Here is a 26232-nt window from a genome sequence, read left to right on the forward strand (position 1 = left end):
GATTTCCTCACTCCGGCCGTCCATGAAACACTCCATTCATCTCCACCACCGAAGCCTCAACTGGATCCAAAGATATGACAACAACATGAAACATTGCAAACGGCTTTCATTATTGGGACAGAATCATTTGTACAGCTGGCAGTTTGGCTTCTCTCGTGGTCGGGATGGACGGGCTCCAGGAAGGCATGACCAGTGGGGCAGTTTAGAATAGGAGTGGCCCCCCCTAGAGATAAGCTGTTTCTGTGTATATTGCTATAGTAATGCCTTGGTAGTAACATTTGCCTTGTCAACCAGCAAACTCAAATAACATGTAACAAGCTACAGCTTTTATCCCAGCTGGCCAAAAAACAACAAAAAATTGGCACTGGATGCGGATATTTTTATTCCTTAAATGAGCTGACATATTAAAGAGACACATTCATTAGTTTTTTTTAGTACTTTCAGCCCATGATATTCCTGGAGTTATCAAGATTAATGCTCCCACTCCTGTGCAGAGAATGAATAGCGCTCTCCCAACTGCCCTACGTGACCCTGGAGACTTCATCCATGACCCTAGGCAGTTATTCAACCATGAAACTGGAAAGTCAGCAGGTCACTTAGACCATTGGAATGGCCATTTGGGGTGATTTCTGGGCACTGGTTCCCAAATTGTAAGGCTGATGCCCTACATGACCCTAGGCAGTTATTGAACCATGAAACAAATCAGCAGGTCACTTAGACCATTGGAATGGCCATTTGGGGTGAAATCTGGGCATTGGTTTCCAAACTGTAGGTCTGATGCCCTACATGACCCTGGAGACTTCAACCATGACCCTAGGCAGTTATTGAACCATGAAACAGGAAAGTCAGCAGGTCACTTAAACCATTAGAATGGCCAGTTGGGGTGAAATCTGGGCATTGGTTCCCAAACTGTAGGGCTGATGCTCTACATGACCCTTGAGACTTCAGCCATGACCCTAGGCAGTTATTGAACCATGAAACAGGAAAGTCAGCAGATCACTTAGACCATTGGAATGGCCAGTTAGGGTGATATCGGGGTATTGGATCCCAAACTGCAGGCCCGGTGCCCTACATGACAGTAGATCACTTAGACCATTGTAACCAAATTCCGAGGCAAGCCCTAGGGGGACGCAGTCTCAAGGCCAATTGAGGTGAACTCCAAACTGTAGGGCTGATGCCTTTGGCAGGGGCTTGGGCATTGGCAAGGGGCCTAGTTTGAAGCTTGGTTGTGGGTGGAGAATGCTTATTTGCTCTTACAGATACCCGAAAGACCAGCTTTAAAGGCAGTTAGGGTGACATTTAGGACCAACACTTATTTGCTGTCCTAGATATCAGCTGAAAGGCTGACAGAACCAATATTTCAGATAAAAGGGTCCCTGACCAAAAAGGCTGATAGTCTAGGGGAGGGGGGGAATAAAAGGAAAAACTCACCTACTGTGGGTTCAAACTATCACAGAGACTGGTTCAGCAAGTTTATATCACTAATATGGCTGGGCAAGCCCCTGATTGGTCAGTTAAACTGCTGCACTAGTTATAGTGTATATAAAAGAAGTAGGTTGATAAAATGATGATGTTATTCCTTTAACAATGAGTGAATCTCATGTTCTGAAACTGTAACTTGCCCAGCGCCGATCCAAGTGACTTGCGTGCAGGTGCCGACTCTATTTGCCAATTGTGTTTGGCCCCGAGCGACATCCCCGCTGCCCATAACCACAATCCTCCATGGTTTGTTCTGTATGACTAATACCTCCCCCACAATGTCAGTCTTTGTAACAGAAAGTCTATAAACATTGTGGGGTTTGTATCCATTGACATGAACTGATGTTACATTATGTTTAAACCATTAGTGGAGAGTCTTCCTCTGTCCCATTTGGTCACCCTAGAGAAGGCAATACCTGTACTTGATCCCAACTAAGATATAATTACCCCTTATTGGGGGCAGAACAGCCCTATTGGGTTTATTTAATGGTTAAATGATTCCCTTTTCTCTGTAATAATAAAACAGTACCTGTACTTGATCCCAACTAAGATATAATTACCCCTTATTGGGGGCAGAACAGCCCTATTGGGTTTATTTAATGGTTAAATGATTCCCTTTTCTCTGTAATAATAAAACAGTACCTGTACTTGATCCCAACTAAGATATAATTACCCCTTATTGGGGCAGAACAGCCCTATTGGGTTTATTTAATGGTTAAATGATTCCCTTTTCTCTGTAATAATAAAACAGTACCTGTACTTGATCCCAACTAAGATATAATTACCCCTTATTGGGGCAGAACAGCCCTATTGGGTTTATTTCATGGTTAAATGATTCCCTTTTCTCTGTAATAATAAAACAGTACCTGTACTTGATCCCAACTAAGATATAATTACCCCTTATTGGGGCAGAACAGCCCTATTGGGTTTATTTAATGGTTAAATGATTCCCTTTTCTCTGTAATAATAAAACAGTACCTGTACTTGATCCCAACTAAGATATAATTACCCCTTATTGGGGCAGAACAGCCCTATTGGGTTTATTTAATGGTTAAATGATTCCCTTTTCTCTGTAATAATAAAACAGTACCTGTACTTGATCCCAACTAAGATATAATTACCCCTTGTTGGGGCAGAACAGCCCTATTGGGTTTATTTCATGGTTAAATGATTCCCTTTTCTCTGTAATAATAAAACAGTACCTGTACTTGATCCCAACTAAGATATAATTACCCCTTATTGGGGGCAGAACAGCCCTATTGGGTTTATTTAATGGTTAAAATGATTCCCTTTTCTCTGTAATAATAAAACAGTACCTGTACTTGATCCCAACTAAGATATAATTACCCCTTATTGGGGCAGAACAGCCCTATTGGGTTTATTTCATGGTTAAATGATTCCCTTTTCTCTGTAATAATAAAACAGTACCTGTACTTGATCCCAACTAAGATATAATTACCCCTTATTGGGGCAGAACAGCCCTATTGGGTTTATTTAATGGTTAAATGATTCCCTTTTCTCTGTAATAATAAAACAGTACCTGTACTTGATCCCAACTAAACTATAATTACCCCTTGTTGGGGCAGAACAGCCCTATTGGGTTTATTTAATGGTTAAATGATTCCCTTTTCTCTGTAATAATAAAACAGTACCTGTACTTGATCCCAACTAAGATATAATTACCCCTTATTGGGGCAGAACAGCCCTATTGGGTTTATTTAATGGTTAAAATGATTCCCTTTTCTCTGTAATAATAAAACAGTACCTGTACTTGATCCCAACTAAGATATAATTACCCCTTATTGGGGCAGAACAGCCCTATTGGGTTTATTTCATGGTTAAAATGATTCCCTTTTCTCTGTAATAATAAAACAGTACCTGTACTTGATCCCAACTAAGATATAATTACCCCTTATTGGGGGCAGAACAGCCCTATTGGGTTTATTTCATGGTTAAATGATTCCCTTTTCTCTGTAATAATAAAACAGTACCTGTACTTGATCCCAACTAAGATATAATTACCCCTTATTGGGGCAGAACAGCCCTATTGGGTTTATTTCATGGTTAAATTATTCCCTTTTCTCTGTAATAATAAAACAGTACCTGTACTTGATCCCAACTAAGATATTATTACCCCTTATTGGGGCAGAACAGCCCTATTGGGTTTATTTAATGGTTAAATGATTCCCTTTTCTCTGTAATAATAAAACAGTACCTGTACTTGATCCCAACTAAGATATAATTACCCCTTATTGGGGGCAGAACAGCCCTATTGGGTTTATTTAATGGTTAAATGATTCCCTTTTCTCTGTAATAATAAAACAGTACCTGTACTTGATCCCAACTAAGATATAATTACCCCTTGTTATTCTCTGCACTGCTGATTCTGACTATTGAAACATGGTAGAAGAAGCCAGACCTGTGAAGAAGCAAATGCAAGGCATTGTGGGAAGTTGAATCTTGGCTGGGGGAGAGGTAACGTTTGCTACAGTTTCTGCCAGTTAAATCCATATTTCAGATTATTTTATTTAGTCAACGTTAATGGAAGGCAAATGTAGCTTGATATAAAATACTACAAATTACATCCAGCCCTTTTCCAATTGTATCCAGATTTGTTGTGTTTATTTAAACAATTTAGAGATTAGAGACAAGTTTCTGCCTCATATAGAGTTGTCTCTGATCCAGATAAAGAATCTTATATACAGTGAATATGGCACTTACCTCCCTAAGCCTCTTATAGCCCTTCTCCCTAATTCCCCCCTAACTGGCCTTCAGGCTGGGCCCCCTTAGCCCATAACAAGGTTACAGATATATAGAAACATTGGGGTAACAGTCACCCCGCTATAGTTCCAGGGGTACCCAGGGCACAAATAAGCACTCACCCCAAATCCCCCCCTAACTGGCCTTCAGGCTGGGCCCCCTTAGCCCATAACAAGGTTACAGATATATAGAAACATTGGGGTAACAGTCACCCCGCTATAGTTCCAGGGGTACCCAGGGCACAAATAAGCACTCACCCCAAATCCCCCCCTAACTGGCCTTCAGGCTGGGCCCCCTTAGCCCATAACAAGGTTACAGATATATAGAAACATTGGGGTAACAGTCACCCCGCTATAGTTCCAGGGGTACCCAGGGCACAAATAAGCACTCACCCCAAATCCCCCCCTAACTGGCCTTCAGGCTGGGCCCCCTTAGCCCATAACAAGGTTACAGATATATAGAAACATTGGGGTAACAGTCACCCCGCTATAGTTCCAGGGGTACCCAGGGCACAAATAAGCACTCACCCCAAATCCCCCCCTAACTGGCCTTCAGGCTGGGCCCCCTTAGCCCATAACAAGGTTACAGATATATAGAAACATTGGGGTAACAGTCACCCCGCTATAGTCCCAGGGGTGTTGGACTGTGGGGGCCATTGGGGCCCCGCTCGGACACAGAGGGAAGGATCCATACAATGTGCTGCTTGGGGCCCCTGCGCGAGTCCAGCTGCAGCTCCATGCAGGGCGGGTGGGGTGGGGTAAGTGGAGCCAAGGTTCTGCTCTGGGAGGAAGGGATATAGTTGCTGATGGGGAGGGAGGAGAAGTTGCAGCTATCAGTGTTTATGAAGAAATGATTTCAGCTGTTCTGGCCCATCAGAATTACCTGAGGAACTTCCCTCCATTAAGAAAGAGTTTATTTAGGGACACAGACTACAGAGCGTGGATACAAATAATCTTTATTGCCCATCCCGGGGCAGGACATGGGCCAGGGCTGCAGAACACAGGGAACATGGGTCATATATAGAGATTTATGAACATTACATTTGACCTTTTTTTAATGGTTGGATTTGAGCAAATCACAGGGAGAAGAAAACAACCACAACAGGACAACACCCTATGTATGAGGAAGGTGAGCTCCAGGCCTTGGTGACTATGGGCCCAAAGCCATAAACAAACTCGCACACACAATAACTCCATATTTCTGTTGTCGGGGCGCCCAGGACTCCCCTCACTGGGATAAGGAGCTGGGGAACCCTCTATCTGCCATTGACCTGCTGATATGCGTAGGGTGGATGTCCTACTGGGTAGGACCTACCCTATAGGTAAAATTACCTATACCACGATGTATATAAGTTGGGTACATCTCCCTCCCACCGAAACTCCACTATTTGTATTGCATACATCCCCTTCGTTCGCCCGCACCATCACATTTTCCTCTCACACATCATCAGTGACATTTACTGTGTGTGCTGGAAAGATCATGCAGTGAAGGATGCAGGCTTACACAGGCAGGCTTACACAGGCAGGCTTACACAGACAGAACTTGCTTTCATAAAAACGTGTGCTTCGATTGTGCCCTGTAACAGTGAAGCTGAGCTCAAGAGTGGAGGTTAGGAGAAAGGGCATGTTTCTCCAGCACAGCTAGAGCAGAGTTTCTATGGTAACCAGCGACACCATCTGTTCATTGGCTGCTAGACTAGAGGGTGTGTTTAGTAACCTGAGTTGAGATGAACTGAGCATGCTCAGTAGTCAAGAGACAAAGTCAATTCCCAAGGGAAGGGCCGAGTGGGTTAAAGAAGGAGAAGGAATCCCAAGTGATTAAGGGGGTGCTGCAGATTTCAAACAGGATTACTTGTCCTTTAAATACAGGGGCTCGTGTCCCTGTGTTCTCACAGCTGCTAACCTTCCTTCTCTTTGTAGGCCCCATCTCATTAATGTTCTATCCACTGAGCACTGTAGAAAGACCTCCCTGCTCCGTCAATCCTAATATCTAATTGGTCCACATCTGTCCTTGAAAGACCCAATCAGTTCCTCCCATTTCACCATTCATTACAGAATGAAACAAAGGAACACATAAGGGCAAGGAAATAGGATAATATCAATAGAATGGATCTCGTTGGCCGCATCTCTATTCTGATCACAATATTATGTTTATACTGAAATGTCTCACAATATAGGGGCCCTTCTAAGTTTGGGGGCCAATGGTAGTTGTGTTCCATGCCCTACACTCATACTCTCCACCCGAGACTCATCTTCTGCTCTACACTCATACTCTCCACCGGAGACTCATCTTCTGCTCTACACTCATACTCTCCACCGGAGACTCATCTTCTGCTCTACACTCATACTCTCCACCTGAGACTCATCTTCTGTTCTACACTCATACTCTCCACCCGAGACTCATCTTCTGCTCTACACTCATACTCTCCACCCAAGACTCATCTTCTGCTCTACACTCATACTCTCCACCCGAGACTCATCTTCTGCTCTACACTCATACTCTCCACTCGAGACTCATCTTCTGCTCTACTCTCGTACTCTCCACCCGAGACTCATCTTCTGCTCTACACTCATACTCTCCACCCGAGACTCATTTTCTGCTCTACACTCATACTCTCCACCCGAGACTCATCTTCTGCTCTACACTCATACTCTCCACCGAGACTCATCTTCTGCTCTACACTCATACTCTCCACCCGAAATGTATTTATCTTCTCCGGACTGTAAATGCTCTTAGCTGCTATGAGGTTCCTCAGGCAGAATCACACGTCATGATCTTCCTGATACCAATTTGAGAAGAACCAGTATTCTTTATCTAGAACCAAACTAAAAAAGTAGCTTAATAGAAAATCACGCCTGGAACAAACAGTCTGTAACTTTTATCCTGGTTCAGGCAGGGCTTAACATAAATGCCCTGTTCCTGCGCAGTCGGCCACATCTGCTGGGAGAATTTATGGCTGATTTGCAGAAGAAGACATTGCCAACAATCGTGTAATATCCTTGGCACAGGGAAACCAGCAACAAATCTGCAAATCCTATATAATATTTATAGGCAGGGAAGGACTAAACCTCTGTATGAATAAAATGCACAAGATTTACAGGCAAGGAGAAGGTATGTTACATAATATATTACATTTATTTAGAGCATAGAGAGTTCCTACAGCTTCTCTTAATGTCATAAATGAAAGGGAAGTCCTACACTACGTTCACTTCAACCCAAAACTAGTACAAGCAATTCCAAGTCTACATAACCTCGATAAATGTAAGTTCCAACCAGTCACATTAGAACATCTAGAGAAGAATATCCCAGAACTGCCCATTAAGTAACCAAGGGGCCAATATATAAAACCCAAAGCTGGGAATACAGTTGACCAATGACAATACCTGAGTTTGTATGTCTCCCTATTAATAAAACTTCCATTGAGTTGCTTGACTGCTGAATAACTGTGATGCAACTTCAACTGGGTTTTCTCACATTTTGCTATTTATAAAGAGCCCTGACATCTTCTCCATCCAAAATATCCATGGAATGACTTTCCCAGCTCACACCTGCTGAGTCCTACTGCCTCCTATGGTACAATACAGAGCTCCCCTCTGGTTATATGGGACAAACCCTACATGTGCCTTTGCCAATCGTTATTCCGGCGCCTGTGGAACAATTATACCCTTGATGATACTCCCATTACAAATAGTGAGAGATCTGAATACTTACACGCTGCTTTGGCTTCACCAGGAAGTCTTGATGGAGCTATCGATAGGCAGCTTATGGAAGCACTAAATATTATATATAGACGCAATCAAAATAGGGTCCACATTTCTCAGATCAGATGTTCCTCCAACCACCTCCTCTCTTTGAAGGGCTTCTTTCTAACTACCCCACATTGTAACCCCTGTAACAGGGTTGAGTAAATTAAATCTACTATGTACTCCTGGGGTTGAGTGGCCATTCCACCACGTATGTCTCCATTATATTAATGTGCTACATCCATGAAGGATTGCATGGTGTATTAAACCCATTACATCCCCCACACATGTATTCCCCATCCAAAAGTTCAATGAGTTAAATAAGTGATATATGGCTATTGATTTGCCCCAGAGTAAGTACTTTCCTAATTTTGCCAAGAGAGAATTGTTGAAGACCGCAGGAGGAGGCTTCTCCAAAACAAAAGGTTCGGAAAGATTGGAGCATCTTCAAAGTCAAAGACCTTCAGTTTTTGGGTTACTATAGATACTGGGTAACATAGGGGGCAGAAATATTTCTAGCCCAATGCTTTCTTTTTGAACCATAGTTGCCCTGTAATGATCGATATACAAGAGAGACACTTTTATTATATATATACCATTGTTTCCTATTATACAGATACTCATCATCATTATAGGATGAGGGAATTCAAGATGTTGTCATGGAGCATCCTCACATTTGCCCACACTGTGGGGGGAGCTCTATTATTAAAGTGACTCTTTAGCTTACGATTGGTTCTGCCCCTTCCACTAGAAGCTCCACTTCCTGACTGTGGCAGTGAATTGCCCCTGGGTGGGGATGATATTGGAGGAGGTTACTATGGCCACAGCAATAGGCAAATGTAACCAATAACAACCTCGAAGCTGTACATTACCATGATGGGCAGGAAGGGGAAATCCCCCCAGTTCATTAGAGAATAGTTTGTGTTGGTTTCTCATGTTCTTGTACTGATAAGAAAAAGAAAGGGCAAACAAAACCTATACTTGGTCCATAACACCCTTCCCACTAACTAATCTCCCCAACGTGAACATTTTCAGATTAAGAACAGTTTGTCGGCCCCAAATCTCAGTTAGAGAATGCAGAGATGAGCGGCCTCCTCCATGGCTACCATCTTGGCCATATTATTTCAAGTCATATGGAGAGTAGTGACGGTGGTCATTTAGGGACACACTAGAGCTCATTTACACATTCAGCTACAAATAACTCAAAGCTCTTCCCAAAAGGTACACACAGCGGTGTAACTAGAGGCTACTGGGCCCCAAGGCAAATTCAATTTAGGGCCCAAAACGTTGGTAAGTTGACCTATTCTACCTATTACTGGTCCCTTTACACTTCTGGGCCCCCCTGTAGTTACATGCTTTGTAAAATCGCCATGTTTTCCCCCAGAATTCCAGCAATCATTGCTCACTACTCTCCAACTGGCACACTGATTAGCTATTGATGCAACTGCCAGGTAACCCCCCTGAAATGATGACAAACTTGGGGGTTACCTGGCAGTAACTAGTTTGCCAGTTGAAGAGCAGTGCGCAATGATGCTGGAATTCTGGGGGAAAACATGGTGATTTGCACTTTGCTCTATGAGCTGTTTGGGGGAGGAGCCAGTGGGGTAATGAGTAATTTGACATAAAGTTAAATATCAATGAGTCTTTTTTCAACCTCATCTACTATTCGTATAGCTGTGGGAGATTCTAATCATTGTGACATCATGGGTGGTGGTCTTCTGCTTGATTTCTTATATGTCTGGGCCACATTCGTAAATGTAAACCTATAGGGTGAAACCTGCCACGTTGCCTGTTTAGCCACGCGGGGCTTATTTACAAATGTCTCCCCAGTTTGCACCTTGTTAATAAAGCAAATGACTCTTTGTTCCAGAGAAAGCCCCACCCTTTGATTAAAAGCCCCCTGCTGATTCCCCCCCATGTTTGAGCACAAGGGAGACCCTACGGCACGTGGCCGCCGATGCCATTGCACGTGGCACCCAAACCCTATGGTAAAGCGCCAAGGAAGGGAGGTGCCAGAATCAATCACAGAGGGTGTTTAATATGTTTAGTTCCTATACTGTGTGTTTGTTGCTATGAGTAACTCGGGGGAACGGACGAGTAACAAACGATGTGCTGGAAAGTGTAACGTGCCCCATATCTGTTCCTAGTTATGTTGGAGCCGGTACAGAATGATGAAATGCATTTTGTTTTTCTCTATGTTGTATCAGGGCCATAACTCATCCTGTGAAACGCAACCTACACAAACAGACTCACACACTCGCTTTTATAGAAAGGTTTCATTGTGAGCTTCAGTACAATTCCTTGAGGGCAAGGGCCACACCAATGGCGGGGGGTCCCCACTCCATAGAAAGCCCCATGGAAACGCAAAGAGAAGTGAGTTTTAGTAATTCAGCCAATCAACTGCAACTTAGCTCAATATAATCGTCAGCCCACGGGCTCGAACAACCTTTCCATTTAGTAAGTGAGCAATTAAAGGGGCGGTTGGCTGTTAACTTTTAGTATGTTATAGAGTAGCCAATTCTAAACAGCTTTTCCATTGGTCTTCATTATGGATTTGTTACAGTTTTTCAATTATTTCCCTTCTTCTTCCAACTCTTTGCAGCTTTCAAATGGGGGTCACTGACCCCGGCAGCCAAACCCTATTGCTCCAGTTTCATTGTTATTGTTACTTTTGTAGCTATTTTTTCTATTCAGTCCCTCCCCTATTCATATACCAGACAGTCTCTCATCCAAACCACTCCCTGGTTACTAAGGTAGCTTGGAACTAGCAACCAAATAGCTGCTAAATCTCCAAAGTGGAGAGCTGCTGAACTGAATATGAAATAAATAAAACACTACCAATAATAAAATATGAAGACCAAGAACATAAGTCTTCTACGTGACTCATGTTATATATACAGCACTGTCTGAAAACCAAAAATAAGAATAACTCTCACAGAGGGAATTATGGGTAGAGACATGACTCCTTAATGTCCCTATGGCCAACCATGGATCCAGACATACACCCAAACTTGCCCACGGTCTGTTTTTTTCCTCGTTAGATCTCATCAGTGCAAGATATTGGAATGCGGCTACTGAGGGGGGGAAGGATTTGGAGAGCAGCAAAGAAAAGGACCAACCGGTTTATGGTGAGAACGACTACTAGCAGTCAAAGAGCCCCCATAATGCAATGTAATGTAATGAAGTCTTCTGAAAACAGAAGGTATTCACATGCCTCATGTTTTACACAGAGCTCTGCCTTAACCCCAATACTAAGATGTCAACAGTTATGTCCTAGAAGAAGGCAACTGCCAAGACCCTACATCCCTTATGCCTCACTCACCACTGCCCCCTTAAGTTTTACCTTCTTCCCTGTCTCAATCCACCTCAACTCTTGGCCCAACCCCATCCTTGCCTCGTGCCTTCCTCTCGAATTAAAGTTAAGACCAGACTTTCTCCACTTCTCAGTCCCCTTCTTGAAGTCCTTTGTCCTTGAATCACTATCTGCATTCATTGACCCGGTGCCAATTGTCTCACCATATACTGTACCACTCCCTGCCTTCTCAGTTCCCATACACTCATGGTGGAACCCCATCCCCGATGAGGTCTCCACCTCCTGAAATAACCCAACATGGCCAAGCTCCATTTCATTTGGTGTTTCTCAGCATTCTTACAGTAATCATTAGTACAAAACCCACAATTAATTGGCATAAGTAACCATAGGAACAAAAAAGACTTGTCCATCAAGTTCAATCTGTTTGCCAAAGTGAAACCTGCCCAACTATTAATCAGTTCAGAAGAAGGCAAATAAAACCCTTCTTGGGTGACTAGATCCACCATGAAGGCCCTAGATCAGAGATCCCCACCTTTTTTTTTTTTTTTACCAGTGAGCCACATTCAAATGTAAAAAGAGTTGGGGAGCAACAAAACATTCAAAAAGTTCCTGGGGGGCTGTTATTGGATATTAGGTAGCCCCTTTTTGGACCAGCTGTCTATGGAGGCTCTGTTTGGCAGTACATCTGGTTTTTATGCAACCAATACTTGCCTCCAAACCACGAATTAAAAGATAAGCACCTTCTTTGAGGCCACTAGGAGCAAGATCTGAGGAACAACATGTTGAAGATCATTGCCCTAGATAAACTGGCACCATAGAGGCCTTGGCCTTCTGCTATAAACTAGAAATCTCAACACATGTGGCCATTATCCCATGCTCAAGAGGTCATGGCCAACACTCAGGCAACACTAGCCATATTTTGGGACAATTTGAAGGTCATGGCCAACACTCAGGCAACACTAGCCATATTTTGGGACTATTTGGCTCATCCCATGTTTACATCAGACAAGTTCATTCTGTTCCCCAAGGGGCGTACGTGGGCGCTCCGCCTGATCCGATGTTTCATACCATCACAGGCTTTTGAGCGCAGCCTCGGCCAACGTCTGCTGCTTCCAGAGAACATTTGCTCTTCCCTGGGAATGTTTCTCGCCTGTCTCCGACGCGCACAAGAATATTTTGGCAAGCGCCGCGATCCTCACACTTTTGGTAACCCCGAGTATCTAATTGAGCGAGCAGAGGCCCTTCAGATGAATTATTGTGCAACACTAAACTGGCTGCAAAGCATCTCACGTCTCTACAAGTCACTGTTTTCTCAAGGTCTCGAAAAATACTGAAAACCTACGGGAGAAATAAAACCTACGGGAGAAATAAAGGAAATGGCTTTCAACAAAAATAGTCAAATATTTATTTTTACTACTTAATCCAGTTTCAGCGGGAGGGGAATACTATGGGGATCACTAAGCATTAAAAGGGAATGTCATTAACTACAGGAGAGAAACCTTCTAAGGGCCTGATTTAGTAACATTCAGACTCAAGTTTTTGCTGAGATTGAAGAAAATCATGGGGAAAATCTGGATTCAAGTTTTTGCTGTGACTTTGCTGAGATTTTACAAAAATTATGGGGAAAAACCCAAATTTGAACTTCTCTAACAGAAGAGAAACCTTCCTGGGGGGAAAAGCCTCAGACTAACTTGGAAATGAGTTCAATAGCCTGATTTACTAACATTCAGATTCAAGTTTTTGCTGAGATTTAAGAAAATCATGGGAAAAATCTGGATTCAAGTTTTTGCTGTGACTTTGCTGAGATTTTAAAAAAATCAAGGGAAAACCCCAAATTTTAACTAAAATTTTCTCATCTAACAGAAGAGAAACCTTCCCAGGGGGAGGGTCTGCTGCTCAAAAGCCCCAGACTCGCTTAGAAATGAATCCAAAGGCCTGATTTACTAACATTCAGATTCAAATTTTTGCTGTGACTTTGTTAAGATTTAAGAAAATCATCGGAAAAATTCAAATTTTAACTTAAATTTTCTCATCTAACAGAAGAGAAACCTTCCTAGGGGGAGGGTCCACTGCTCGAAAGCCTCAGACTTCACTAAGTCCAAGGGCCTGATTTACTAACATTCAGATTCAAGTTTTTGCTGTAACTTTCGCTGAGATTTTAGAAGATCATGGGAAAAATTCCAATTTTTTTGAATAATTTAAAATTTCTCTTCTAACAGAAGAGAAACCTTCCTGGGGGGGGGGAACGGTTTAGAAATGAGTCCAGCAGTCCGATTTACTTACATTCACATTCAAGTTTTTGCTGAGATTTAAAAAAATCATGGGAAAAATTCGAATTCAAATTTTTGCTGTGACTTTGCTGAGATTTTACAAAAATTATGGGAAAAACCCAAATTTTAACTTAAATTCTTTCATCTACCAAAAGAGAAACCTTCCTAGGGGCAGGGACCACTGCTTGAAAACCCCAGACTTCAGTGAGTCCAAGGGCCTGATTTACTTACATTCAGTTTCAAAAATTTGCTGCGAATTTGCTAAGATTTAAGAAAATCATTGGAAAAATTCAAATTTTAAATTAAATTTTTCTTTTCTAACAGAAGAGAAACCTTCCTTGGGGGAAGGCTCGAAAGCCCCAGACTTTACTATGTCCAAGGGCCTGATTTACTAACATTCAGACTCAAGTTTTTGCTGCGACTTTGCTGAGATTTGAGAAAATCACAGGGGAAAAAAATCCAAATTCAGCAGCTAAAGCTTTTAAAGAACTCAATAAGAGTATTTTCAACTTTCCAGCTATTTTATATCCAGTCTTGTTTGCTTTTTTTTCTTGCCTTGGGTTTTTTCCCCACAATTTTGTTTTTGGTTAAAAAAAATAAATGCAATCGACAAAGAATAGAAAATAAAAATAACAGAAAAAATATTGAGTTTATGGTTTATAAATATATAGAAGATAATGTCCAGGAAGGAAACGTGACTTCCTACTTGGGTTCTTGGTTCCGTGTCCCAGCAAACGCCATTATTCTCATGTGAGTGCAGGGGAGGTGTGAGGAAGACAAAGTGGGAAGCGATTGGCTGTTGGCAAACACAGAACTCTGCAGGACGAGCCAATCCGTTTCTGTTTTGTATTGAATAATAAATCTTAGTGTTGCGGTAAAATATGATCCGTAAGCAGAATTTCCTGCGGAGCAATGTGGGATTAGGGCCCTGGGTGGTCTGATAGGAAAGTGTCGCCGCCCTGTGTAACTTTACTCCCGGTGCATCTGCACAAAATAACCGCTCGCTCCTTCCTCCAGTTCTGTCGCTGCTTTTCCCTCTGTGCCAATAGCTCAACGTTTGGTTAAAAGTTTTCATTTCCTTTTGTTGATGTCAAGTTTGTAAGAACAAGTCTGCTGTGTCCAATTATAGTCCGACGAGTACAAGATGTAGCTGGATGTGTAGCGCGGCTTACTCGCCCCACGGGGAAGGGGAAGGAGTAATGTTACTATTAAGGGGAAGGAGTAATGTTACGATAAGTGGGAAGGAGCAATGTTACTATCAGTGGGAAAGAGTAATGTTACTATAAGTGAGAAGGATTAATGTTACTATTAAGGGGAAGGAGTAATGTTACTATTAAGGGGAAGGAGTAATGTTACTATTAAGGGGAAGGAGTAATGTTACTATTAAGGGGAAGGAGTAATGTTACGATAAGTGGGAAAGAGTAATGTTACAATAAGTGGGAAGGAGCAATGTTACTATAAGTGAGAAGGATTAATGTTACTATTAAGGGGAAGGAGTAATGTTACAATTAAGGGGAAGGAGTAATGTTACTATTAAGGGGAAGGAGTAATGTTACAATTAAGGGGAAGGAGTAATGTTACTATTAAGGGGAAGGAGTAATGTTACAATTAAGGGGAAGGAGTAATGTTACAATTAAGGGGAAGGAGTAATGTTACAATTAAGGGGAAGGAGTAATGTTACTATTAAGGGGAAGGAGTAATGTTACAATTAAGGGGAAGGAGTAATGTTACTATTAAGGGGAAGGAGTAATGTTACAATTAAGGGGAAGGAGTAATGTTACTATTAAGGGGAAGGAGTAATGTTACAATTAAGGGGAAGGAGTAATGTTACTATTAAGGGGAAGGAGTAATGTTACAATTAAGGGGAAGGAGTAATGTTACTATTAAGGGGAAGGAGTAATGTTACTATTAAGGGGAAGGAGTAATGTTACTATTAAGGGGAAGGCGTAACGTTACCATTAAGGCGAAGGAGTAATGTTACAATTAAGGGGAAGGAGTAATGTTACTATTAAGGGGAAGGAGTAATGTTACGATAAGTGGGAAAGAGTAATGTTACAATAAGTGGGTAGGAGCAATGTTACTATAAGTGAGAAGGATTAATGTTACTATTAAGGGGAAGGAGTAATGTTACTAGGAAGGAGCAATGTTACTATTACTGGGAAGGTGTAATGTTACTATGACTAGGAAGGTGTAATGTTACTATTAAGGGGGAGGAGCAATGTTACTATTACTGAGAAGGTTTAATGTTACTATTAAGAGCAAGAAGTAATGTTACTAGGAAGGAGCAATGTTACTATGACTTGGAAGATATAATGTTACTATCAAGGGGAAGCAGTAATGTTACTATTAACGGGAAGGAGTAATGTTACTATTATTGGATCGAGGAGTTTGTACACTGGATAGGAATACATGTACATTCTAATAAATCTATGTACATATGGTGTGGGGAGAAAGGTACTTGCACCCTAACATGCTTCTTGCTCTTCTGCATTAGCTGTGCCCAAAGGCGGTGCATTCAACCCCCAGTTTGGAATTGTGTGCAGCGCCTCCTATTGACATAGGGGAACCCAGGAGCTACTGTCACAGAAAATGATGGTAGCGCCAGGGTGTCCACTGCAGGCTGCGTCAAAGTAAATTGCACCTGACTGCCATCTAAGCGCAAGCCCTGTTGCAAGCCTTTGCACCCCAATTATGGTGTAGATGACAAATTCCACCTGAAATCTTTCACCCCTTTGCATTCTATTACACATGCCTGTACCATTGGTAAATGAGCCCTAATATCTGTCATCTACACTCCCTAACGTCCCCTTGTCAGGAAACTCTGGGAATCGAACCTTGGGTTGCTTACTGGACTGTACCTGCAGTAACCTTCTGAGCCACTGGGGGCTGATGGGGTTAGCTAGTCATCTGTGACCCAACCTGACACCCCTGCTGCCATCAACACTAGTCAACTTTCTACTATTTGTAGGAAGATAGAATTCTGCCCAGGTAAGCGTGTATCTACTGACCCCCCTGGGGTAACTTCTAAACAAAATCAATTGCATCTGGGAACTTCATAGCTGCTATTTAGTTCATAGCTGCTTATGTTAGTCACTCCGCTCCGGGCGTGTATCTTTAGGCAATGAGTAGGGATATCACATGGACTTACAGCCATCACACAGGTTCATCTTGGAGAGATTCCTCCCATCAAAGGGTTCCTCAAAGGCTGAGCCATTTTCTTTCTCATCGAAGGAATGCAGGTACATGGCTTTATTGTCCATTCTCTTTATCCGCTTTGTCTTTATCCGCTTTGTCTATGGAAAGTAAAAGAGTGTCATTAGAATATTGTAGTCTTGTTGTAGAGCTAGAACCCCCCTTAGAACAATTACTGTATCCACTACAATGGGATCATGTGAGCTTCTCCTTGTCCATCTCTTGCCTGACTGAGTCTTCTGGACCCTTCTCCTAACCTTTGGCTGCCCACTGATCTCTTTCCCTCTTTAGCCAACTATGTCCCAGGTCCCATTGGGTTTCTATCTGGTCTCATTTAACAGTTAGCCTGTCCATGGTTCTGGTGATATCAGCAATCCCTTATTTTAGCCAATGTTCATCTAGATATGTCTCCAGGCCTTCTGCTCCAGCCTCATCTCATCTCTAAATGCCTGGACCTTAGCAGCTGTATGAAACTGGAGACATGTTTTTGACATTTTGCACATGTTTTTGTTTCCATGGAACCAGATTTGGGCCAGAGTTCTACAGATGTCAGATCATGTTCCTCTGGTGGACCCACAGGTTCTGACACTAGTTAAATAGTTAATGTACATGAAGTCTTTATATCATATCATGGATGTTTCTTCTCTATCTCAGATTACACGAGCTGAACTCTCACGCAGGGCGTGCCAAGGATGACGACCCCGCAGCTGCCTGGCTCTTGCTGAACCACATCCCCCAGTATCCTCTGGCAGCCAATAATAATAACTCTAATAATAAACAGCAGGGTTATGTAAAAACATGAGGAACATGGCCCTTGCCCAGTAATGCAGAGCAGTCAATGTTGCCTTATTCTAGAGCTGGTCCCACACAGGCAGATCACCTGATGACCAGATCCGTTTGTTTTTGTGTATAAAAATATAAAGTTCTTCTTTGAATGAACTTTTAGAATCATGTAGAGCAGGAGCTTTTTTTTATCTGTGAGCAACTTTTCAATCTAAAAAACAGTTGGAGAGCAACACAAGCATGTAAAAAGTTCTTACTGGGTGACCAATAAGGGTTTTGATTGGTTATTTGGAGCCCAAGATTGACTGGCAGCCTACAGGACACTCTGTTTGGCAGCACACATGGTCTTTATGCGCCTGCGTTAAGGCCACTTGGGGCGATATTCAAGGAGTTGTTGAGGTGTGGATCCACAGATAAATCAAACGGCTTGAGGAGACCTCCATTCAAGCAGATAGCTAAAATCATTTGATCTAAAAGGAAGTGGAAAGAAGTTGTGATTCTTCTCACTTCCTTCAGGGCACAAGCATGAGTCTGCTCAGTTTGCTCCTCTCTCCCCCTCCCAACTCATACTCACCCTCCCATCTCACCTCTCTCCCCCTCCCTTCTCATCCTCCTCCTACTATCTCTCCTCTCTCCCACTCCCTCCTCATCCTCCTCCTTCTAGCTCTCCTCTCTCCCCCTCCCTTCTCATTCTCCTCCTTCTAGCTCTCCTCTCTCCCCCTCCCAACTGTGCTGTAATCTGAGCTAGCAGCAGCTAGAACTGCAGCACGGAAGCTACTGAGACCAAGCTAAAATGGCAGCAACTATCTTAAACAAACAAACAACGGGAGCTTTCATGGCTGTTTACTCAGGTATGGTAAAGCTTTCTGCAGAATACATTTAGCGTTCTAGCTTGCACTATTATGGCTAATCCGTTGACAGTAAAATGCCTTTACTTCTCCTTTAATGCACCACTGCAGAAGGTATGTGGGCAGATTATATTTTCAGCGTGGAAAGACCAACACCAGGATTTCCTCCCTACCTCCCCCACCTCCCTAAGGTCAGTATGATCAAGCTGCCCAACCCAAACTGGGCATGTATGGCCAACATAAATTGCAGCTGACCTCTCAGAACATCTTCAGTGATGGGGGGTATGACCATCTCTATGGCATGGTGTAGACTGACCCATATAATAGAGCAAAAATTTAAAAAATAAACCTTAACAAACAATGAAAATATCCCTTTATCTACACCCCATTTACATCTCGGCACATTTTGGAGCCCCCAAGAGGGAGGAGACATAGGCTAAATATATATTTTATTAATACACTCATAGTTTTTTACCTTCAAACTCATTATTTCGTCTAGAAGTGGAAAAACGAATTTATGGTTTAATATACTTTAAAGACTTTTTTGGGGGTGGGGGAGGCAGCTTTATGAATCTCTATATTTCCAACTTGCCTCTTTGCTCGTGCCAGACAGCTTCACCAGTCATAACATCAATAAATACCTTAGTGGAAAGGTAGTTCTGCCCCGAGAGGAAGGGGCACAGACAATGATGGAAGCAGACACGCTCACAAACGTATATTTCATACAATTATTTTAGTAAATCCTTCCAATATAGGCCATGTATGGGGCTCATTTCCTCCGACAGCCTCCCTGTTGTCTCAATACCAGGCAACCAATCAGTCACAATCAACTACATAAGCAATGGAACTGCTCACCAACCTATAGGAGCCTTCAGGTATCAAATCTGAGCTCAGTGACTTCTAGTTATCTTCTAGTTATTGGGCCACTAACTTCACGAGGCTATCTGGCCTTGGTTACATTCCAGATCTGGTAGAACATAACACTCTTCTTCTTGGGAAAAACACAAACTATCCTTAATTATACAAACAAGAGCAAATATTGAGGGAAACCTGATCCCCATGCAGAAAAAAATACTGAGAACCCACACTAGCTTAGAAGCTTAATTCTCTTGGGCAAGTTGAAGACCTTGTTTGAGGGCTAAGATCTCATGCCCTTACCCATTAGTTATATATTCATTGTTAGCTATTGCTCCCGGCCTCTCAAACTTGTCTGGCTCTACAGTTTGGGAACCATAGACCTACATCTTCTGGACACAAGCTGGCCTTACATCAGAAGACTCACTTGTTTGGTAAGGTCCCAGTTTGGCAAGTTGGGACAATGATTTGCTCATAGTATGAACTTATGAAGACCTGTCGGCAGAAGACCACATGGACTTTCAAACATGCCCAATGCGTATCTGGTTGGAAAGGCCATCACGTTGTTCTTATACCTACAGATCTGGTGGGGCCAAGCCAGTAGCTAATAATCGTCTGTGCGGCCAGATTTAGACTAGGTGCCAAAATGCTCGTACTACCTGGGCTAACCTGGTCAAGCTTCTCTTACATTTGCACTGGCTTCATGGTATATTCTTAGGTTAAGAAATAATGGGCTGCATTTATTTAGTAAGAAATCAGTAGATATATCTATACATTTTCATTATTAGCCCAGAGAATACAGAATATCAGTGCAAACAAGGGATATATTGTACGTGCTTATAGGAGATATGGGGCGAAAATTCTTCTAATGTACCCACAGCAATTAGCCCCCAACAGCAGGACTTACCAACTTCACTCAACTCATAACTGCTTATGGTGTATTCCCCAATCCTTGGTGAAGGAATTTTCCCATATAATTTAGTGGTTGGTTAGTTCATTTGCCGACGGTTGAAGTGACGGACAGAGACCAGGACAAGAGACAATAGATGTTTCTGCTGTCCACGGTGCTGCTCAACACCTTCTGCTCAATCATCTCAATCAGGAAGATAACCAGCCTGGACCCGCGCCCATCAGTAACAACAGCTTTTTATGATGAAGCAACAATGAGTCTGAATGGTTTTGTATCTATAAGAACATATTTCAGGTCAGGACAACACACTGGGGCATCTGGGGTGGAATTTACAGATAAAAGACACGTGTGACCTTCTGCTGCATGTTGTTAAGGAATTCCTTATGGCAGCATCAGATCAGTCATCCCCCCTGGGCTTATTATTGTAGCGTCATGTAAGGACAGCCTTACTAATGGCCGGAGAAATAAATGGCTGTGTGAGAGAGAGGGTGATGGGAACCTCCCCACGGTGTGGATTTCAGCATTACTAGGTGATAGAATCATTAGCTCAGCCCTATGTACACACGGCTATCAACACATGTGAGAAGTATTAGTGGATCTCATGGATGTGCCTCAGTAATAAATAGCAGGGGGGGGGGGTCATTATTCTCCTGCACAGCTGCAATCCTGTTGCACAGTATTGGGGCAAAGTGTGGCCTCTCACTTGGTGGATACAGGTTTCATCCTATACCCCCTTACACCAGGCTGAGCATTTGGAGTAGATACATTAGTTATGTTTAGTAACCAATATCTTAGTACATAGAGGCAGTCAGGTGTCACGTCTCTCACTTAGGGACCCTCATCCCAACTCTTCAAAAACTTACCCACTTTACCCCTATCTTTATCAACTTAGGGACACAGGACAACTATCCCTACTCCTTACTTGTTGAATTTACTGTATTACATCCCTGACTTTCCCTTTAGTAGACTTACTCTAGACCACCCTAGACCTTTATAATTCTGAAGGACTTGCCTGAACCAGTATGTGTCATAGGGGCTACTCTGTGGTCTCCCATATGGGATCTATATTCCCACTGGCACTGCTCTAAGCGCTCCCACTACCCCTACCCCATGCAGTCATCCAATTTGCGGGATGATTTACTCATTAGATTTATTGGGTCATTACCAAGAAGGGATTGAGTAGGTCCATCCATTACTATATTCCTACACAACTGAATCTCACACTAGATGGCCCCCTTTGCTGTAGTAGAGCAGTCTAATCGCACTCTCACACTGCTACACTGGCGTCACACTTTGAATGGTGGTCTCAGATTTGGTTGGGTCGCTCTTGTACCTTCTCTTTGACATCATCCCCCCTGGGCTTATTATTGTAGCGTCATGTAAGGACAGCCTTACTAATGGCCGGAGAAATAAATGGCTGTGTGAGAGAGAGGGTGATGGGAACCTCCCCACGGTGTGGATTTCAGCATTACTAGGTGATAGAATCATTAGCTCAGCCCTATGTACACACGGCTATCAACACATGTGAGAAGTATTAGTGGATCTCATGGATGTGCCTCAGTAATAAATAGCAGGGGGGGGGGGGTCATTATTCTCCTGCACAGCTGCAATCCTGTTGCACAGTATTGGGGCAAAGTGTGGCCTCTCACTTGGTGGATACAGGTTTCATCCTATACCCCCTTACACCAGGCTGAGCATTTGGAGTAGATACATTAGTTATGTTTAGTAACCAATATCTTAGTACATAGAGGCAGTCAGGTGTCACGTCTCTCACTTAGGGACCCTCATCCCAACTCTTCAAAAACTTACCCACTTTACCCCTATCTTTATCAACTTAGGGACACAGGACAACTATCCCTACTCCTTACTTGTTGAATTTACTGTATTACATCCCTGACTTTCCCTTTAGTAGACTTACTCTAGACCACCCTAGACCTTTATAATTCTGAAGGACTTGCCTGAACCAGTATGTGTCATAGGGGCTACTCTGTGGTCTCCCATATGGGATCTATATTCCCACTGGCACTGCTCTAAGCGCTCCCACTACCCCTACCCCATGCAGTCATCCAATTTGCGGGATGATTTACTCATTAGATTTATTGGGTCATTACCAAGAAGGGATTGAGTAGGTCCATCCATTACTATATTCCTACACAACTGAATCTCACACTAGATGGCCCCCTTTGCTGTAGTAGAGCAGTCTAATCGCACTCTCACACTGCTACACTGGCGTCACACTTTGAATGGTGGTCTCAGATTTGGTTGGGTCGCTCTTGTACCTTCTCTTTGACATCACTAATTGCCAATAAAATGCAGACATACATGATTTCAGCACAACTCCCAATACATCCTTAAACTGGAGCTTCATCTTAAAATATAAACTGTATGTTCTCTAAATAAACATTTTGGAAATAGTTATTGCCCCCCAATGTAGGGCTGTTAAGCATCAAGGGAGGCTAGACTGCAGATTAGATCTCCATTGGCCTCAGCATAGCAGCCAGTGGCCCCAGTATACCAGTCAGTGGCCCCAGTATACCAGCCAGTGGCCCCAGCATAGCAGCCAGTGCCCCCAGCATACCAGCCAGTGGCCCCAGCATAGCAGCCAGTGGCCCCAGTAAACCAGCCAGTGGTCCCAGCATACCGGCCAGTGGCCCCAGTATACCGGCCAGTGGCCCCAGTATACCGGCCAGTGGCCCCAGCATACCAGCCAGTGGCCCCAGTATACTGGCCAGTGGCCCCAACATACCAGCCAGTGGCCCCAGCATAGCGGCCCCAGTATACCAGCCAGTGGCCCCAGTATACCAGCCAATGGCCACAGTATACCAGCCAGTGGCCCCAGCATACCAGCCAGTGGCCCCAGTATACCAGCCAGTGGTCCCAGCATACCGGCCAGTGGCCCCAGCATACCGGCCAGTGGCCCCAGCATACCGGCCAGTGGCCCCAGTATACCGGCCAGTGGCCCCAGCATACCAGCCAGTGGCCCCAGCATAGTGGCCGCAGTATACCAGTCAGTGGCCCCAGTATACAAGCCAATGGCCACAGTATACCAGCCAGTGGCCCCAGCATACCAGCCAGTGGCCCCAGCATAGCAGCCAGTGGCCCCAGCATAGCAGCCAGTGGCCCCAGTATACCAGCCAGTGGTCCCAGCATACCGGCCAGTGGCCCCAGCATACCGGCCAGTGGCCCCAGTATACCGGCCAGTGGCCCCAGCATACCGGCCAGTGGCCCCAGTATACTGGCCAGTGGCCCCAGCATACCAGCCAGTGGCCCCAGCATAGTGGCCCCAGTATACCAGCCAGTGGCCCCAGTATACCAGCCAATGGCCACAGTATACCAGATAGTGGCCCCAGCATACCAGCCAGTGGCCACAGTATACCAGCCAGTGGCCCCAGCATACCAGCCAGTGGCCACAGTATACCAGCCAGTGGCCCCAGCATACCAGCCAGTGGCCACAGTATACCAGCCAGTGGCCCCAGCATACCAGCCAGTGGCCCCAACATACCAGCCAGTGGCCCCAACATACCAGCCAGTGGCATGGCATTCTGGCCAGTGGTCCCTTAGTCACAAGGGCTTGTACAGTACAATAATGGTGGGAAATTGTTTGTGGTTGATAACGAAGGGGGCAAAACATTTTAAAGGCAACAAAAGGAAAATGTTCAGTTTAATAGGAGCATCCGTGGTGCCCTAGGTGCTACAATAGTGATGCTACTCCCTACAGACTCATACCAAAAATGCTTCCCATAAGGCTTACTGTCAGTGAATGTCATGAGAATTCCCATTTCTGCCCCTTGATGGTCCAACATTTGGTCAGTAGCCGATCATTCCATGATCCATGTGTGGCAACTCAGTTATAGCCCTACCAATATCAATATATACATATCAATCAGATTTGTGCAACCTACATGGCCATCAGGTTGGGCAAGATAAAGGCAAGAGTTGCCAGCCCTACAGCCTCTGCCCCAAGTGAAACCTTTGCTGCTGAAGCGTATGAGACACCTTATTGTATAATTGTTCATTTATTTCTGGTTGCCAGGGTCTCTGGCCCTAGCAACCAGGTTGCACTGTAGGTTTCACTCTCTGAACACAGACAAAAAAAGAAATGTACAAAAGACTCAAAATGCATGAAAAGTAAAACAGAAACACCTGCTGCAAAGTAGCTGAGATTATATCTCCCATAGACTAAGGGGCAGATTTAGCAAAATGTATCAAGGTTTAGAGCTTAATACATAAAAACTCAACATTCTATTCATTCCTATGGGATTTTTAGAAGCGTTTTTATCAAATCAATTCTAACTCTAATTCTACAGGAATGAATAGGAATGAAATGTATTAAGCTCTAAAACATTTGGATAAATCTGCCCCAAAAGGTCAATGAAACAGGTGCCACCTCCCCCGGGGAATATGTTTGTCACAATAAGGGGCAAGGTGCAATTTCTAACAAGTCATTAAATAATTCAATATTTAATATTTAAGATATAAAGGACAGGTTAAACCCTCCCCAAAGATACACATGTTCTACAATGTATTTGTGTTCTGCCCTAGGTCTCTCAGGAATGCCCAGTGAGCCTCAATTTGCCCGTCACTAATTCAGAACAAAATGTGTAGATTAACTTGCCCTTTAATGCAGCTGACTATGTATAAACATGCACTTCTATGGGAAGAATAAAAGTTATTATGTTACATAATCCAATATAAGGCACCTGTGGGGGGGGGGGGTAACTCACCTGTAGTTGAAGGCAGCTCCGTGCCCCCTGGGGGGGTTCTCTCCCGGTTCTTTGCAGCACAGGGCTGAGGATAAGGTAGAGATTTGCCTGGAGTTGTGTCCCTTGCACTGCAGGTTCCTACTCCACATTCCCATCCAGTAATGAGTGATGTCCCTGGGATACCTGGGAGAGGACGTTATCCCTGACTGCTCCTTGCCCTCACTGCTTGCGCCTCGGTACTTATTGGGAACTTGTTTGGAACAGAGTTTTGGAGCCACTTTGTTTTGGAAAAAAAAAAAAGCTTTATTTCTTATTTGACAGTCTACACCATGCACCCACCCCTTCTGCTTACAAAAAAATTTGTATTGATGAATCTTTAAAATGTGCTGCCCCATCACACACACGCACATGTCCTTAGTAAGTGGTGGGTTCTCCTGCTTCCAGATACAAGTTGGGGTTATAGCTCAGCTAGGGAATGGGGGCCCTCTAGTGCTAAGAACTGTAACTGCAGCTGCAAAGGTTATTTACTGTATCGTGTGTGTTGCACTAAAGCGTTGTTCTGCCTTTAACGGGGTAGAAGTGGTGGTCATTGCAAAGTGGCATAATAGCCTCTGGGAAGGGACTGGGGCTGTGGGATAGCAGGTATAGTAGGGAGAGATGGTGCCTATAGTAGCAGTGGGGGGATAATAGCCCCTGGGAAGGGACTGGGGCTGTGGGATAGCAGGTATAGTAGGGAGAGATGGTGCCTATAGTAGCAGTGGGGGGATAATAGCCTCTGGGAAGGGACTGGGGCTGTGGGATAGCAGGTATAGTAGGGAGAGATGGTGCCTATAGTAGCAGTGGGGGGATAATAGCCTCTGGGAAGGGACTGGGGCTGTGGGATAGCAGGTATAGTAGGGAGAGATGGTGCCTATAGTAGCAGTGGGGGATAATAGCCTCTGGGAAGGGACTGGGGCTGTGGGATAGCAGGTATAGTAGGGAGAGATGATGCCTATATTAGCAGTGGGGGGATAATAGCCTCTGGGAAGGGACTGGGGCTGTGGGATAGCAGGTATAGTAGGGAGAGATGGTGTCTATAGTAGCAGTGGGGGGATAATAGCCTCTGGGAAGGGACTGGGGCTGTGGGATAGCAGGTATAGTAGGGAGAGATGGTGCCTATAGTAGCAGTGGGGGGATAATAGCCTCTGTGAAGGGACTGGGGCTGTGGGATAGCAGGTATAGTAGGGAGAGATGGTGCCTATAGTAGCAGTGGGGGGGATAATAGCCTCTGGGAAGGGACTGGGGCTGTGGGATAGCAGGTATAGTAGGGAGAGATGATGCCTATAGTAGTAGTGGGGGGATAATAGCCTCTGGGAAGGGACTGGGGCTGTGGGATA

General features: G+C 43.9%; 1 protein-coding gene across 2 annotated transcripts in view; it reads right to left on the reverse strand.

The window, feature by feature from the left end:
• The window catches only part of scara5 (scavenger receptor class A member 5), a 123013-nt gene extending 97763 nt beyond the window's left edge, over positions 1 to 25250 (reverse strand). The window contains exons 1-2 of one of the 2 annotated variants that reach the window (XM_031901895.1): positions 24878 to 25250; positions 16714 to 16843 (exon numbers count right to left, since the gene is read on the reverse strand). In XM_031901895.1, coding sequence (XP_031757755.1) covers positions 16714 to 16825 — 112 coding nt within the window. In that variant the 5' untranslated portion in view covers positions 16826 to 16843; positions 24878 to 25250. Of the gene's footprint in view, positions 1 to 16713; positions 16859 to 24877 lie in introns of both variants that reach the window. The other variant, XM_002941449.5, reaches the window with a different exon arrangement.
• Positions 25251 to 26232: the final 982 nt, after the last annotated feature.

This window comes from Xenopus tropicalis, chromosome 5 (assembly GCF_000004195.4).
Source record: "Xenopus tropicalis strain Nigerian chromosome 5, UCB_Xtro_10.0, whole genome shotgun sequence".
NCBI lineage: Eukaryota > Metazoa > Chordata > Amphibia > Anura > Pipidae > Xenopus > Xenopus tropicalis.